The sequence below is a fragment of the Anomalospiza imberbis genome, chromosome 1 (genome assembly GCF_031753505.1).
Source record: "Anomalospiza imberbis isolate Cuckoo-Finch-1a 21T00152 chromosome 1, ASM3175350v1, whole genome shotgun sequence".
Classification (NCBI taxonomy): domain Eukaryota; kingdom Metazoa; phylum Chordata; class Aves; order Passeriformes; family Viduidae; genus Anomalospiza; species Anomalospiza imberbis.
Window position 1 is genome coordinate 3,063,894 of NC_089681.1, and position 15,513 is coordinate 3,079,406.

The 15,513-nt window shown below is 54.4% G+C and overlaps 1 protein-coding gene across 20 annotated transcripts in view; it reads left to right on the forward strand.

Moving 5' to 3' along the window:
- The window catches only part of SCRIB (scribble planar cell polarity protein), a 111,422-nt gene that overhangs the window by 68,348 nt on the left and 27,561 nt on the right, over positions 1 to 15,513 (forward strand). For 9 of the 20 annotated variants that reach the window (XM_068179580.1, XM_068179536.1, XM_068179529.1 and 6 more), the window contains 5 exons: positions 1,180 to 1,299; positions 1,545 to 1,601; positions 5,609 to 5,665; positions 6,344 to 6,427; positions 14,037 to 14,105. In XM_068179580.1, coding sequence (XP_068035681.1) covers positions 1,180 to 1,299; positions 1,545 to 1,601; positions 5,609 to 5,665; positions 6,344 to 6,427; positions 14,037 to 14,105 — 387 coding nt within the window. Of the gene's footprint in view, positions 1 to 1,179; positions 1,300 to 1,544; positions 1,602 to 5,608; positions 5,666 to 6,343; positions 6,428 to 10,518; positions 10,967 to 14,036; positions 14,106 to 15,513 lie in introns of those variants that run through there. The other 11 variants (XM_068179546.1, XM_068179570.1, XM_068179641.1 and 8 more) reach the window with 8 other exon arrangements.

Here is a 15,513-nt window from a genome sequence, read left to right on the forward strand (position 1 = left end):
CTGGTCCTCAATCAGCACCCCTCACATCATTAGCTAATTAGGAACAGCACCCTTCTTGTAAAGTAAACAACACGTTCAAAACGCCAGCTGCAAAGATTAAGGATTGTTTTAATTCTTTCTCAGGGCTTAATCAAAGCTTCCCAGAGCAATGCCTGGGAAAGTTTATCTGACTTTCTCTCTGACCAGGCTGTCAGCATCCACAGGTTTAAGTAGGGGTGGGTACAGGGGCAGTGCAAAGGGCATTGGCCTACAGGGAAGACAGGGCTGGCCACCAGGGATACAACAACCAATGAGGATACCGGGAGAAGAGAAACCACAAGAATTTGGGACATATGGGGAAAGGAATTGGGGTGGATGCAAGGCTCCATGGAGGAGTCCTTTCTGTCCGCCTAGGTGGGGAGAACTCTATGGTAGGTCTTTCCAGGCAATGCCCTGGGGATTTCCCCAAGGGGGAAGGGCTCAGAGGATTCCACACTTCACAGAACGCTGATTTTGCCGAACTTCTGCTGTAGATTTGTCTGGTTTTTGGAGGTCCCAGATTTCAAAGTCTGACCTATGATATTGAACTGGAGGGGCTCTCCAGTCCAGAAAAACAGTGGTTCCTCAGGACTGTCTTTCTCCTGCTGATTCTAGAACTGTTCCACAATAGCACTGCACTGAAAAAAATAAGTTTTCAAGCTCATTTTCACTATGCTATTTATACCCATTTTTTCTTGGCCAGTGTTGCATTTACAATAAATGGTCTGGCTCTTTATTGGTGTTCATCTTTCCCCACAGGGTAGAACTTCCCTGGAGCAATCCTGTGCCCTCTCAGATTTCTGCTTCCAAGGCTTAGCTAGTCAGCTTTTGTATTCTCCAGGAGAACATGAAGCCCCAGTCCCTGCTCACCTTATCCCCTTCTTGCACCTGGATCAGTTGAAATTCAGCTTACTTGGACCTTGGGTTCCTCGTACAATTGTCAGCCTAAATGTCAGGGATGGAGCTGGACGCTCTTCAGGTCCCTTCCAACCCAAACCAGTCTGGGATTCTACGGAATAAGGTTTCAAGTTGTTGGAAAAGTTCTGGTTCTGACTTGCTTGGGATTGTCCTGGTACTCTGTGTGTGGGAGGCTGGAACAGGGAGTTTCTGGAAGGAATTCTGCGGGCTTCCCCCAGGTGTGATGTGCTGTTTGCTTTGCAGATGTCCCCAGGAATCATTGCAAACCCGTTCGCTGCTGGCATCGGGCGCAAGAACAGCCTGGAGAGCATCTCCTCCATCGACCGGGACTTGAGCCCCGAGGAGCTGGAGATCCTGCAGAAGGTGGGTGTGTGGCTGAGCTGGGAGCAGCCTGCAGAGTGGAAGCAGTTTCTGGAAGTCTCTAGTGTCTCCCTTGGTGCATGCAGCCTGCAGTGTGCTGTGCAGTGGGCCTGGCATGAGATCAGCAGGGCCCAGCACGTGGATCAGGAATACGCTAGGATGGGACTGTGACACCTTCATGAGGTTCTAGATGCTGCAGGTGTGGAGAGAGCACTGGGTGAGGTGCCTCTAACTCTGCTCTCTCCTAGGAGATGGAAATGGTGAGAGAAGCCACTCAGTGGGAGAGAGAAGAAGTGGAGAAAGTGGTGAGAGATCATTTGTGTAGCAGAATCTGTTTGTGGCAGTGGCTCTGCCGAGCCTGTGAGTCCCAAGGAAGGTGTCACAGGTTATCTCTGCTCCACTGTAGTGCCATGGGGAGCTCCAGAGCTCTGCCCCACTGTCAGTGCCACAGGGAGGTCTGGATCTCTGCCCCAGTGTTGGTGCCACGGGGAGCTCTGGATCTCTGCCCCAGTGTCAGTGCCATGGGGAGCTCTGGATCTCTGCCCCAGTGTCAGTGCCATGGGGAGCTCTGGATCTCTGCTCCACTGTAGTGCCATGGGGAGCTCCAGAGCTCAGCCCCAGTGTCAGTGCCACGGAGAGCTCTGGATCTCTGCCCTGGTGTCAGTGCCACGGGGAGCTCTGGATCTCTGCCCCAGTGTCAGTGCCATGGCAGTTCTGGATCTCTGCCCTGGTGTCATTGCCACTGAGTTCTGGATCTCTGCCCTGGTGTCAGTGCCACGGGGAGCTCTGGATCTCTGCCCTGGTGTCAGTGCCACGGGTAGCTCTGGATCTCTGCTCCAGTGTCAGTGCCACAGGGAGCTCTGGATCTCTGCCCTGGTGTCAGTGCCACTGAGCTCTGGATCTCTGCCCCAGTGTCAGTGCCACAGGGAGCTCTGGATCTCTGCCCTGGTGTCAGTGCCACTGAGCTCTGGATCTCTGCCCCAGTGTCAGTGCCATGGCAGTTCTGGATCTCTGCCCTGGTGTCAGTGCCACTGAGTTCTGGATCTCTGCCCTGGTGTCAGTGCCACGGGGAGCTCTGGATCTCTGCCCCAGTGTCAGTGCCACAGAGAGCTCTGGATCTCTGCCCTGGTGTCAGTGCCATGGCAGTTCTGGATCTCTGCCCTTGTGTCAGTGCCATGGGGAGCTCCAGAGCTCTGCCCTGGTGTCAGTGCCATGGGGAGCTTTGGGCATTCCCTCTCTGTAGTGCACTGCTCTGTTGCCCTGGCTGCTCTTAGGCTGTGCTGTACCTCCCTGTGCACCTCTCTGGTGATGTTCCTGTGGTATTCACAAAAACCACCCTTGTTACCTGCTGGTACCTCCTGGCCAAGCTGCAGCTTCAAGAAAAATGGCCAATGAGCTTGGAAGTCCCAAATTTAATCAGTTTTCTCTGTCCAGCACCCTGTGACTGACAGAGGTTTTGTGAGCAAAGATGAGAACACACAACTCTGAGCTGCCCTGAGTGGAGACGTGATGCTGTTGATCAGTCACAGCTTTGTGCTCCTCAGTTCACATGGTCATTTCTCTGCTTTGCTGTGACAGTTTTGTGTCTCTGCCCACTGGCTCAGCCTTGCACAGAAATAGAATTTCACAGGAGAATTTCACAGAAATAGATCAGCAGACTCAGGCCTCTTGAGGACTTAGAGTTTCCAGTCATCCCTCTTAAAACAGTAATTTATCCAGTCAGAGTCACTGGAAGAAGAGGGAAAATGGAATTCTTCAGTGTTGTCAGTGGGGAATCTGCTCTCCTGGCAGAGGTGTGGGTACATTTTTCAGGTGTTTCGTCAGGTTTTGGGTTCAGATACACCTGAAGTTTCCCTGGGTTCTCTCTGCAGCTGCAGTTCCTGAGCTTGTTGACATTTGCTGCCCCACAAGAGCAGGGTGAGGTTGGCAATTCTGGATGAATGTGGAATGACCTTACAGAATGATCTTCCACCTGATCCAGTTGAACACATCCCATTGCAGGGGTTGGACAGGGTGACCCTGGAAGGTCTCTTCCCACCCAAACCATCCTGACTAATTTGGGAAGGAGGGGCCTCGGTAATTCTCTTGGTTCAGCCCAGAGCAAAGGCAGTTCAGATCAGATTTAGGTTTTTCCTGTAAAATTTCTCATTCCTTGCCTGGGAAGGAACTCAGTGTTCAGTTTGATGTGGGTTCAGCAAACCTATTTTCATTGTGTTTCTGTCTGAGCAAAGGATATTCCTGCCAGTATTAATGTGGGCAGTATATGGATTTGAATATGGATATGTGGATTGAAATACGTTCCAGGAGAGTTCAGGTACTGTTTGTCAGTATCAGCATTCCTAACACCTGTGAATATAGCAAATGTGGCCCCATATTATGCTGCTGGGGCTGAGCAGGTGCCATTTGTCCAGGCTCAGGTAGAGAAAGACTTTGCCAAAATTTATACTGAGATGACTTAAAAATACTTGGGTCAAAAAAAAAAAAAAAAACAGAGAAACCTTTATCATTGGTGAAGTAGCCTTGGCCATATCTCATTTTAAAAAACACTGATATATTTTGATGCCCTTTCCCTTGGTGTGGCAGGAGGAGGCAGTAAGGGATGCTCCAGGCTCCCTGGACCTCCTGGGATCCTGAGGCCCCTGACCAAAGACATGTTTTTCTGCTGGGCCTTTTAAACCTTGAATCTGGGATTATGTCTCTAAAACTGGTTTTGATGATTAAATTTATCCCAGTGATGGAACCAGCACTCCGTGGTGGCCGTTGGAATACTGATGGAAGTTCCTGTCCCAGTGCCAGATCCCTAGTAATTTCTGTCACCATTTTTGGAACCTTTTTCTTACCCTTCATTGTTTCATGTTCATTCTTGCACAAGAGCAATAGAGACCAAACGTGTCTCCAGCCCACAGCAAGCTGTGAACTGAATAACTGGGAGGAATTAAGCCTTTGCTCTACTCGTGGTAGAAGTTTTCAAACCCATTCACTGCTGATGCCTCTTGCCTCCAGTTCTCTGACAGTTCAGTTTCTAGTAGAAGTGTCAGTAACTCTGAGTCTCTGTGGGCTGATTCCTGGTGTTCTCTCCTGCCTCTGTGGCTGTAGTTATTTTTCTAGTCCTAATCCAGCTATTGTCAGAGATAGATTTGGAGCAGAATTTGGAGCCACAGCTCCACCTGGGCTGACTGGTGCTCCTGTCACTCCTCAGAATATGACCTCAGAGAAGAGTCACACACCATATCAGTGTCACCTGGAACCCTCACCCTACAGAGGACTCTTGGTCAAAACAAGCATAACCAGATTCAGAATAAACTTTACCTTAAATATCCCTCAATATCCTTTTGGGAGTTGTGATCCTCCAGAGCATTAGTGACTTCTCAGGCTGCTTATCCTTGTGTGGAGCTCTCGGGGTGATGTGGAGCAGTGGGAATCTGCAGTGCATGGAGTCTGTTAAAGAACAGGGCCCAGGTGCTCAGCAGAATTTCCAGTTGATCCTTCTGAGCTGCCTTCCACCTCCCATCCTCCCAGGGTCAGCAGTTCTGGACCCTCTGGCTCCTGCCTGGGGAGAGCAACTGGGGGGGTTCCATAGCCAAGAGAAGGGAAGGATGCTGCTGTGCTGTCCCCAGGCCTGGCTCTGCCCAGAGCTGCCAGGTGACAAGTCACAGAAATATCAGTGCCCAGAATCAGTCCTTAGGACAAGTCCTGCACTGTTCCCTTCCTCTGGCAGCCTGGAGCAGGCCCGTGGCTGGGGCTTTTGGGATTAGTCACTGGCCACTCTCTCATGCCCCTGCAGTGCTGAGTGACCACAGGCTGACAGCTGGTGCTGAGCTGACCTCGTGCCAAGACCTTTCTGTCCCTTTGTGTGTATCTGCATCGCTGTGTATGTGGTGCTATCGGCCAGCAAGGCCTGTGCTCTGTGGATTTGCTTTTCCATTCCCTTCCAGCCTGTCCTGTCTGTGCTCCATCAAGGTGTCTCTTCCAGCAGTGAGCAAACTCCTCCTCTCCCTTGGTGTGGTTATGCTTGGGGGCACAGTAGCTCTCTTGATTGTCCCTGCTGAGGATCCTGGGGACACCTGCTCTCCCTCTCACCTGTGGCACCCAGGTGTTCTTGTTCTGTCCCTGTCCTTTCTGCTGGCAGTAACAGTGCCCAGTCCCAGCTCCTCCTCCCCTAGTCCCAGTGTTGGTGCTGGGTTTCTGCTCCCCCTGTCCTGGTGCTGGCACTGCCCCTGTGTCCCCTCAGCAGTCCTGCCCAGCCCCTGTGACCTCTCTGCCTCTCTCTTGTCTCTCTGCTCTGGCTCTGGCTCTGTCTGTCCCACGGAAGGAGCGGATGCGTAGGGAGCGGGAGGCAGCCTCGCAGCAGCTGGAGGAGGAAGCAGAGGTGAGCAGCACAGGGAAGGGCTGGAGAGGCCCAGAAAAGGGCTACAGCTAGACGGAAGGCTGTAGAAGTCCCAAAAAGGGTTTGTTCCTCAAAGCTTGTGTTCTCCACTCCCTCCCCGAAGAGGATGTGGCTGTGGGGATCAGAGAAGAGATCAGAACTGAAGAACTGTGCAAGGGATTGAGGAAAACAGGCTGGGTTAGAAACCTTGGCTTCTCTAGGGTTAGAAAGGCAATATGTGGGAAACAAAATGAAACAAAGTTGTACAGTGAGTGTGAGTTAAGGTTGGAAAAAGGAACTTGCATTCTTACACGTGTCCAGGTCCAGTCATTCCAGGTGCTGTTGGAGCAAACAGGTAGGTATGGCACGTTCTCTGCTCCATCAGGAAGTGGCCATGGGGGCAGGAGGAGTGGAGGGATCTGAGCAGCAGTGGGTGGCCAGGGGTGCACAGTGCCACGTTCTCTATGGGGTTTCTCAATCCTGGCTCCTGCCACGAGTTCACATGGGGTTTTTTTTGAACAATTCCAGCTCTTTTTCCAGGCAGTGGGAGCTGTGATGAGTTTGGAGATAAGACCTGGGTTATTACTGGGGTGGTTCCCTTTTCACTGCCCTTTCTCACTGATTTAGTTGACTTTGGGCCTGACCTGTTCCTGGTGTTTGTGGCTTTTTCACCCTCTCCAGAACGTTCCCAGTGAGCCCCTGCGCCTGGACTACCGGACCCTGGCAGCGCTGCCCAGCAGTGGCCTGCAGAGAGGCAACCGTGCTGTGAGTGGGGGCTGGGGTCCTGGGGGGCTGTGGAGGTTGGGTCCCTGCAGGGGAGGCAGTGAGGGGCTGTGGAGGTGTGGTTCCCAACAGGGGAGGCCACGGTCCTTCCGTGACCTGCCCTCCACCTGCGCCATGGTGTGGGAGGTGACAAAGGAAAACTGGGCAGCAGAACTCTGGGGGACTCGGGCACTGAACCAGGAGCTGCAAAAGAAAGATGGGAATAAGAAAATGAGGAGGGCAAGAGCCAGGCAGCTTTGCCTTTTGGGAAGGGAAGCGGCAAAGTTTGACAAGTTGCAAAAAGCAGAGTTGGGAACAAGGCAGAAAGAGCAGCCTGGTGGGAGAGAAGGGGATGTGAGTGGGTCAGTGCAGGGATTTGTTGTGGAAGGAAGAGGCTTCAGAGAGCTGCCAAGGAGGGAGAGAAACATCCTTCCCGACACAGTGATGATAGTGTTGTGTGCACAGCTCAGTTGTAAATCCACCGTGGGATGGTGTTTAGGAAAGGGGAGGGATGAGGGTGCTGAAACTGAGAGTATTAAAAATAGAAAAAGTTTAAGGCCAGGTTGGACAGTGCTTGGAGCCATGTGTTCAGTGGAAGTGTCTATCCCTGGTGCTCTAGTGGAAATGTCCCTGACCATGGCAGGGGGTGGGACTGGCTGGTCTCAGGGTTCCCTCCAGCCCAAGCTGCCCTGAGGTTCTGTTAAAGCCAAGCTTCCCCCAGGCCTGCAGAGGTGACGTGGCTGTGGTTGTGTGTCGTGGCTGAGCCCTGTGGCTCGTGTATCCTGTTGTGTATTGTGACTCCTGCCCTGGACGTTCCTGTCCTGTGCCCTGCATGGCAGTCCCTCACTTGCAGTGGCCAAGAGAAATTCCAGATTTCACAAACTTCACAGATTACAGACTTACATGTCTCCTGTGTTGTTTAAAATGTCACCTCTCCATCTTTTCTTTCTTTTATCTTTCCTGCATCACACCCATTCTTCTGGGTTTCTGCCTGCTCCTTCACACATCCTCAGTCTTCCTCCTTTCTCTCCTGTTGCAGCAAGATCTCCCTTTTCTGTCATCATCCCCTTCTGCATTCCCATTCTGGTGTTTCAGGATCATCTCTTCTACCCTTCCTGTCTCCATCTCATTCCATGCAGACAGGTCTCCTCTCCTGTTCTCTTTCCTCTGCTACTCCAGGCCTTAGTCCAGTAACAGCTCTGCTTTGGCTCCAGCTCTGCCTCCTTTTGTTTCCACACTTCCCAGCTTTGGGCTTTTCCCTCTTGCTATTCGCACAACAAAGCAGTATCAGGAAAAGGTTTATTTTTAGCACCTCTGAGTGTAACTCAGGAGCTAGAGGAGGGGGAGAGTCAGCCCCAGGCAGCAGCTGGCTCCGTGCAGGACAGCTCGATGTGGCCCAGAGCAGAGCAGCTTTGGGGCTGTGGCTGGCAGGGGGTGTCAGCCTGGGAACGCCAGGCATGGGAATGTGGGGCCGGGCACGCCAGGGCGGTGGGAGCTTCTATAAATGTCCCATTTCAGGGAGGGCTCCAAGGGTGCCTGTGTTGATCCAGCTGTCACCAGCCCTGTCTTTGCTCTGGTTTGAAAGTACATCTGCCTGGATGTGAGAACAGGGAGGTTCTGGTGGTCCTTCAGGAGCTGCCCTGGCCTGTTAGGTGGCCACTGGAAGACTCAGCCAGGGTCAGTCCAGCCAGTGGAAGAGCAGGCAGGTCAGTGACAGATTGTCTGTCTCTGGGCAGCCTCCTCCAGATGCCTGGTGCTCTTGCCCTGTTCCCATCGTGGTTTCCTTCTTCCTGTCTCCAGGCCAGTTCTCACCACAGGCATTCTCCTCTAAATAGCGACTGGGTGTCTTTCACTGCTGCATTACTGTCTGTACTGCTTTACTGTCTTTTACTCCCTGTGAGGGAGCTGCAGGGAGCTGTTACTGTCCTCCCCGTGCCACACGAGGATCTGCAGGGAGCTGTTCTTGCTGTGGAGCAGGAGGAGGTGCAGGTCCATCTGTCCACTATGGAACAGGAGGTGTAGATTTCTCCACTAACCACTGTAGCTATGGGTGGAGTTGGTCAGGAGGATTCCCCCAAAACAGCCACATGAGAAGGGAGCAGTGGTTGTCTGTCGTGGATCCATCTGTGCTGCTGCATCTGGGGCCCTTTGTGAGCAGGATTTAACAAAGGCTGACGAGATGCCCATTCTCTTTGTCCACTGTTATAGGCCAAATTGAAAATTCCCATTGGAAGCAGCATGGGAATGCTTGTTTGGGGGATGCTCTTTGTCCATGCACCCAGTGCACTGCAGCCTCTGGAGAGAAGCTGTGGCTGCCTGTTGTACTTACCACAGCTGCCCCATCCCTGGAAGTGTCCCAGGCCAGGTTGGATGGGACTTGTAGCAGCCTGGTCCAGTGGAAGGTGTCCCTGCCATGGCAGGGGATGGAACAATATGAGCTTTCAGGTTCCTTCCCACCCTTCCTTCCTTCCCTTCCCATCCTGGGATTCTGTGACTCTGACATTTCCCTTACAGAAGTCAAAGAGCTGCTATAGTCTCTGTCTTCTGTGCTGAACAGGAATGAAAGCCAGACCCCTAAGGGACTGATCACAGCAAAATGATCAAACTCTAGTTTTGCTTTTTGGGCTGTGAGAAGTGGAGAAGACCTGGCATGTCTCAATACCAGGTCACTATGATTAGTTAATTAGCAACCTGTACTTTCTGTTCTGAATCTATTTCTCTTCAGTTTATTGCCATTGATTCCTTTTTTTCACTTGGTCACAGATTTAAGATTGGATTTCTTTCAGTGCCAGGGAGGATGCAGGGTAGCACGTGTCTGTTCTGTCTGTAAGCTGGGAAAGCTCACTGCATTGCCCAAATTTTTGCTTACCCAAAATAGAAGTTGTGGCTTGTCTGACAGGAATAGCCCCAGTGAGGCCGGGGAGCGAGGAATCCCTCACCAGGACGTGCTACAGCAGGAGTTGGAGCTTACAGCGAGACACAGACCCAGCCCAGGTCCAGTCGGGCCCAAGAACAAAACAGGGACTGAGGCTGCCCGTCGACCATCAGCATGATGGCACTCTGTGGAAAAGGGGCTAAAAGCAGGGTTTTTACATTGAAAAATCACACAGCAGAATGTCTCAGGGTAGCACAGGCTTCACTGGTGAGGAAACACGATACGAGCCAGGGCTCTGCCAACCACAGAGATTGGGTTGGGGGTTAGGGGAGGGCCTCCGAAATTCCTGAGCCTCCCAGCTGCCATTGTAGTCACCAGCCCACCCCTGGGAGCTATTTTGGTGACCACTACCATGACACAGGAGCTGAGGAATTTGCTCTGAGCAGGAGAGGTCTTTCTGCTCCCTGGAGGCACTCGGATGGAAGCTTTGGTCTTTGCTCTCTGGCTGTCACTGCTCCCCTGAGGAAGGCTCTGGCTGGGGTAACAAACTCTCTTCTGTGGCATTAAGGGGAAGGGTCAGGGCTTCACTGGAGCTGTGTGCATTGAGCCTGGACAGAGCTGGGACTGCCTCAGTCCTGCCATCAGCAGGAGCCACCCAAAGGGTCTGTGCTCACTGAGCTCTGGTGTTTGGGGTGTGTTGCGAGCAGCGGGGCCCCTAAAGCATGTTCACCTGTGCAGGTGTGGTGGGAGTGCACGGGTGGATGTTGTGTGACTCTGTGGCACCATTGGGGTGCCTGACAGCAGAGCCTGGGCCATAGGTGGTGGGGCTCAGTGAAGTGGGGGTTGAACTGGAGCATCTGCACAGGTGCCTTCCAGCCCCAGCTGTTGTGTGGTTCTGTGTGCTGCAGTGAGCGTGGGGAGCATGTGCTGCTTGTCCAGGTGTTGGAAGTGGGTTTGGCTGGGGAGCAACTGCAGGAAGGTGTGTGAGCTGGAAGAGTGCAGCCTGTCAGCTCCCTGGGGTGTGTGTGCAAGGTCCTCTCCCAGGAGTGACACTGAGGGTCACAGACTGGTGGCAGAGCAGGAGAGAGGGTCGGGATGCTGTGTGGGCATTAGCGCTGGAATTCTCTCCCCTGTCCTTCAGCAGCTGCTCTGTAATTTCTCCCTTCTCTTCTTCACTCTGTTCTCCTTATTTCTCTCCCATCCTTCTGTTTCCTCTCAGCCTGTTGAGTGCTCTAAGCCCAGCTCCAGCATGGAGGGTGACTGTGCCGTGCTGTCCCCGCCCGCGGCGTGGCACGGCCGGGAAGCGTCCCCGGAGCCGGCAGCGGGCACGGCCGGGCACCCTCAGCTCCCTGTGCCCCCCCAGCAGCACACGAGCGGGGCAGAGCAGCCCCAGGGAGACCAGCAGGACCCCGAGGGGTGTCCCTTGTCCCAGGAGCAGCTGCCAGAGACGCCAGAGTGTTTGATCGACTCGCAGCCCATCCCCTTCAGTGAGAACCCCTTTGTGGTGGCCAACCGCAGGGGCAAGGCCACGGGCACGGCTGGCCTGGGGGGGCCTCCCCTGGGCTATGGCAGGGGGGGTGTGCTGAAGACCAGCCTGTACTCCAAGGCAAGCAGCGTGTAGTGTGTGGCATGCACTGACACAGCCCTGGCCACTGCCCCCTACTAAACCCCGGCGCCGGGCAGCACGGCGCCCGAGGGCCGGTCCCCGCCCCGTGTGCCCCCACCCCGTGGCCAGCGGTCCCCAGGGTCACCGTGTCATCCTCTGGCCACTAACACAACCTGCTGATGGGGATGCTGCACTGCTGAGGGACAGGATGGCACCTGTGACCTCCCTGCTGTCCCTTGGGTCTGGCTGGGGGCAGTGGCGTCCCTGCCCGCCCAGCTGGCAGCGAGCAGCTGGCAGGACTGGTGGAGATCAGTGCTGGTGCCACGCTTCTGTTCCTGGGCCTGAGCATAGCCCTTCTCAGGCATCTGGAAAACGCAGTAGATCCACAGCCCAGGAGCTGCTCCTCCCAAGTGACACCATTCAGTAGATCAAGACTTGGGAATTTCAGGGGAGAGCTTTGCTTTCTGTTCTAGGAAATCTGTATTTGACATTCCTGCTGTTGCACAGGGTGGTGGAGCAGGGACTAGACCCAAAGATACCACCCTCCAGGTGAACACCACGTTGCTCTCCCCTTCTTCCTTTTTTAAGCCTTTTGGGAGGTCTGAAAATCAAAGCAGCCCCACATAAACAGCCCCATGCATAGCAGATAAACTGACCATTCAACAAACCCAGTCCTCAGCTGTAGTGATCTTGGAGGTGGTTTACTTCCTTGCTAGGAATTTCTCAGGTGTGTAGCCAGGTGAGCTTAGAGCAAGGTATCTGGAATCTGTGCTCCAGTATAAACTTCAGGTCACTTCAGGCTTGGTGTGTCAAAATACTGACTTATTCAACTGACCCTGTGCATGGCTGTGGTATTAGTGACTGGGAGCTGTAGGATTGCCTAAAGAGTTCCCTAAATCCCAAATGACCTGCCTCAGCCTTAAGGCATTTGAAATCCTTGTGAAATGTGCTCCTGGTGCTGCAGTGGGGAGTGCAGGTGGCTCCTGGACGCTGCTCTCTGTTCAGCTGCTGGGGCAGCTGAGCCCCAGTGCCAGAGGTTGTTCTGGGAGCCAGGAGAGCCCTGTCTCCCTGTAGCCAGGAAAGAGCCCTGTCTCCCTGAAACCAGGAGAGAGCCCTGTCTCCCTGAAACCAGGAGAGAGCCGTGTCTCCCTGCAGCCAGGAGAGAGCCCTGTCTCCCTGAAACCAGGAGAGAGCCCTGTCTTCCTGCAGCCAGGAGAGAGCCCTGTCTCCCTGAAACCAGGAGAGAGCCCTGTCTCCCTGCAGCCAGGAGAGAGCCCTGTCTCCCTGCAGCCAGGAGAGCCCTGTCTCCCTGAAACCAGGAGAGAGCCCTGTCTCCCTGCAGCCAGGAGAGAGCCCTGTCTCCCTGCAGCCAGGAGAGAGCCCTGTCTCCCTGCAGCCAGGAGAGAGCCCTGTCTCCCTGTAGCCAGGAGAGAGCCCTGTCTCCCTGCAGCCAGGAGAGAGCCCTGTCTCCCTGAAACCAGGAGAGAGCCCTGTCTTCCTGCAGCCAGGAGAGAGCCCTGTCTCCCTGCAGCCAGGAGAGAGCCCTGTCTCCCTGCAGCCAGGAGAGAGCCGTGTCTCCCTGCAGCCAGGAGAGAGCCCTGTCTCCCTGAAACCAGGAGAGAGCCCTGTCTCCCTGAAACCAGGAGAGAGCCCTGTCTCCCTGCAGCCAGGAGAGAGCCCTGTCTCCCTGAAACCAGGAGAGAGCCGTGGTCTCCCTGCAGCCAGGAGAGAGCCGTGTCTCCCTGCAGCCAGGAGAGAGCCGTGTCTCCCTGAAACCAGGAGAGAGCCGTGTCTCCCTGCAGCCAGGAGAGAGCCCTGTCTCCCTGCAGCCAGGAGAGAGCCCTGTCTCCCTGCAGCCAGGAGAGAGCCCTGTCTCCCTGTAGCCAGGAGAGAGCCCTGTCTCCCTGCAGCCAGGAGAGAGCCCTGTCTCCCTGACACCAGGAGAGAGCCCTGTCTCCCTGCAGCCAGGAGAGAGCCCTGTCTCCCTGAAACCAGGAGAGAGCCCTGTCTCCCTGCAGCCAGGAGAGAGCCCTGTCTCCCTGCAGCCAGGAGAGAGCCCTGTCTCCCTGCAGCCAGGAGAGAGCCCTGTCTCCCTGTAGCCAGGAGAGAGCCCTGTCTCCCTGCAGCCAGGAGAGAGCCCTGTCTCCCTGAAACCAGGAGAGAGCCCTGTCTTCCTGCAGCCAGGAGAGAGCCCTGTCTCCCTGCAGCCAGGAGAGAGCCCTGTCTCCCTGAAACCAGGAGAGAACCCTGTCTCCCTGCAGCCAGGAGAGAGCCCTGTCTCCCTGTAGCCAGGAGAGAGCCCTGTCTCCCTGCAGCCAGGAGAGAGCCGTGTCTCCCTGCAGCCAGGAGAGAGCCCTGTCTCCCTGAAACCAGGAGAGAGCCCTGTCTCCCTGCAGCCAGGAGAGAGCCCTGTCTCCCTGCAGCCAGGAGAGAGCCCTGTCTCCCTGCAGCCAGGAGAGAGCCCTGTCTCCCTGCAGCCAGGAGAGAGCCCTGTCTCCCTGAAACCAGGAGAGAGCCGTGTCTCCCTGCAGCCAGGAGAGAGCCCTGTCTCCCTGCAGCCAGGAGAGAGCCCTGTCTCCCTGAAACCAGGAGAGAGCCGTGTCTCCCTGTAGCCAGGAGAGAGCCGTGTCTCCCTGCAGCCAGGAGAGAGCCCTGTCTCCCTGAAGCCAGGAGAGAGCCGTGTCTCCCTGAAACCAGGAGAGAGCCCTGTCTCCCCGCAGCCAGGAATGGCTTTCTTTGCTCAGTGCCAGAGGTTGTTCTGGGAGCCAGGAGAGCCCTGTCTCCCCGCAGCCAGGAATGGCTTTCTTAGCTCAATGTCCGTGCACAGGAGGTTGCCTGGAGCGTGACCCTGCCTGTGAGTGCTGTGGGAGTTGGGGAAGAGGATTCCTGGGACTTGCAGAGGCTGTAACCTGATCCAGCTGGGCTCGCTGGGCGCTGGGATGTGATCCCGGCGTTTAACGTCATTCCCTCGCTGTTTCTGGCGCTTTTTGGCATGTGCCAGCTGCTGCTGGGCCCTGCTAGCCTTGCTCCCTGCATGTGCAGGGTGTCCCTTGCCCCTGGGCTGTACAGACCCCCTCCTGCTATGGAGTAACATTCGAGCTTTGTCTTGAGCTTTGTCTTCTCTCTTTCAGGCTCCTGTGAGCGAGTCTGGGACAGGAAATTCCAGGCGTGAATCCCCCTATTCTCCCAGTAATCCGCAGGTGAGACTGCCCCCAGGACAGGTGATGTGGGAAAGGCAGGGAGGCACTTCCAGGGGTAAAGGACAGAAGGAGCTGAGGGCAATTTCCATCCTGGAGTGACCCTGTCAGGGTGGAGGGGATCCATCCCAGCAGGCAACCAGAGAGCAAGCGAACAGCTCCCTCCTTTAGAATGTCCTAGAGAGCCAGAAGGGTAATTAGCTGGTCAAAAATGAGCTCTGAGGGGCAGCTTAATTGCAGGGTGATGAGGAGGAGCTACAACATGTAGCTGTGAGGATTTTTGGGAATGGTCTTTTTGGACCAGTGCCTTGTACAGAGATTCTTTAATTCTGGCAACTGGTATGTGGTAAGAAATGGAGGAGTCAGGATTTGGGTCTGTAAACCAGGGCTGCCCAGGCTTGCAGAGGATGCCTGGTTCTCTGTGTGAGCCTGGAGGTGACCCACGAGAGCTGCTGGGCAGGAGTGGAAGGATCCTGCTGCAGCCAGTTCTGGATGACCCTGCCCTCAGGCAGTGATTTGCTGCAGCTCCTTGCTAGAGGCTTTCCCTCTGCAATGGGAAGTGTCTTTATTTTTGTACCTTCTGATGATTTTTTTCTTTATAAACATTACCTCTTATCCCTTGACATTCATATTCCTTATTTATGTCTGAACTTCTCCATATCTGAGCCTTTCATCTCCCTGTCCATCCCACGACAGGAGGTGTCACAGCTCAGTTGAGCCTTTTGAAGTTAAATGAACTAAAAGAGATTTTTAATTTTTCCCTTTACAATCGTTGCCCATTACTGGGTTTTATACAGACCCACACAGACAGCTCCACCGTGAATTTCCCATTGTTCTTTGCTCTATGTCCTTGGTCATTTTGGGTCTGTTGGTTCCCTTTGGAGTCCAGCTGCTCTCCCCACAGCTCTGGCACTTCCCTGCTCTTCAGTGACCCATTTCATCTCTTGGAGCTGGACAGGAGCTCTGGAGGTGAACAGAGTCACCTGGGGGTGAGGTGGCTGCTGAGACAGGCTGAGGAGCAGGGTCAGGCCCTGCAGGAAGCAGTAGGAGCAGCACTTCAGTCCAGCCTCTGTCCCACATCTCCCTCAGTTTTGGATCATTTGGAACTGAGTGTTCATCAGGAACCCAGCACAATTTGAAGACAGTGTTATGGCTGAACTATTCCAATGCACATTGTTCCAGCTGTGTTTCCCTATTTACATTCCTGACAGCAGCTGTGTTATTTGTAATTTTTCCTTTTGTCACAAGTGCCAATTTTCTTTATTTCTTTGAGATCTGTTCTCACAGAATCCCAGGATGGTTTGGGTGGGAAGGGCCGTTCAAGACAATTTCATTCCAGCCCCCTGCCATGGGCAGGGACACTTTCCACTGTCCCAGGGTGCTCCAAGCCCTGTCCAACCTGGCCTTGGAC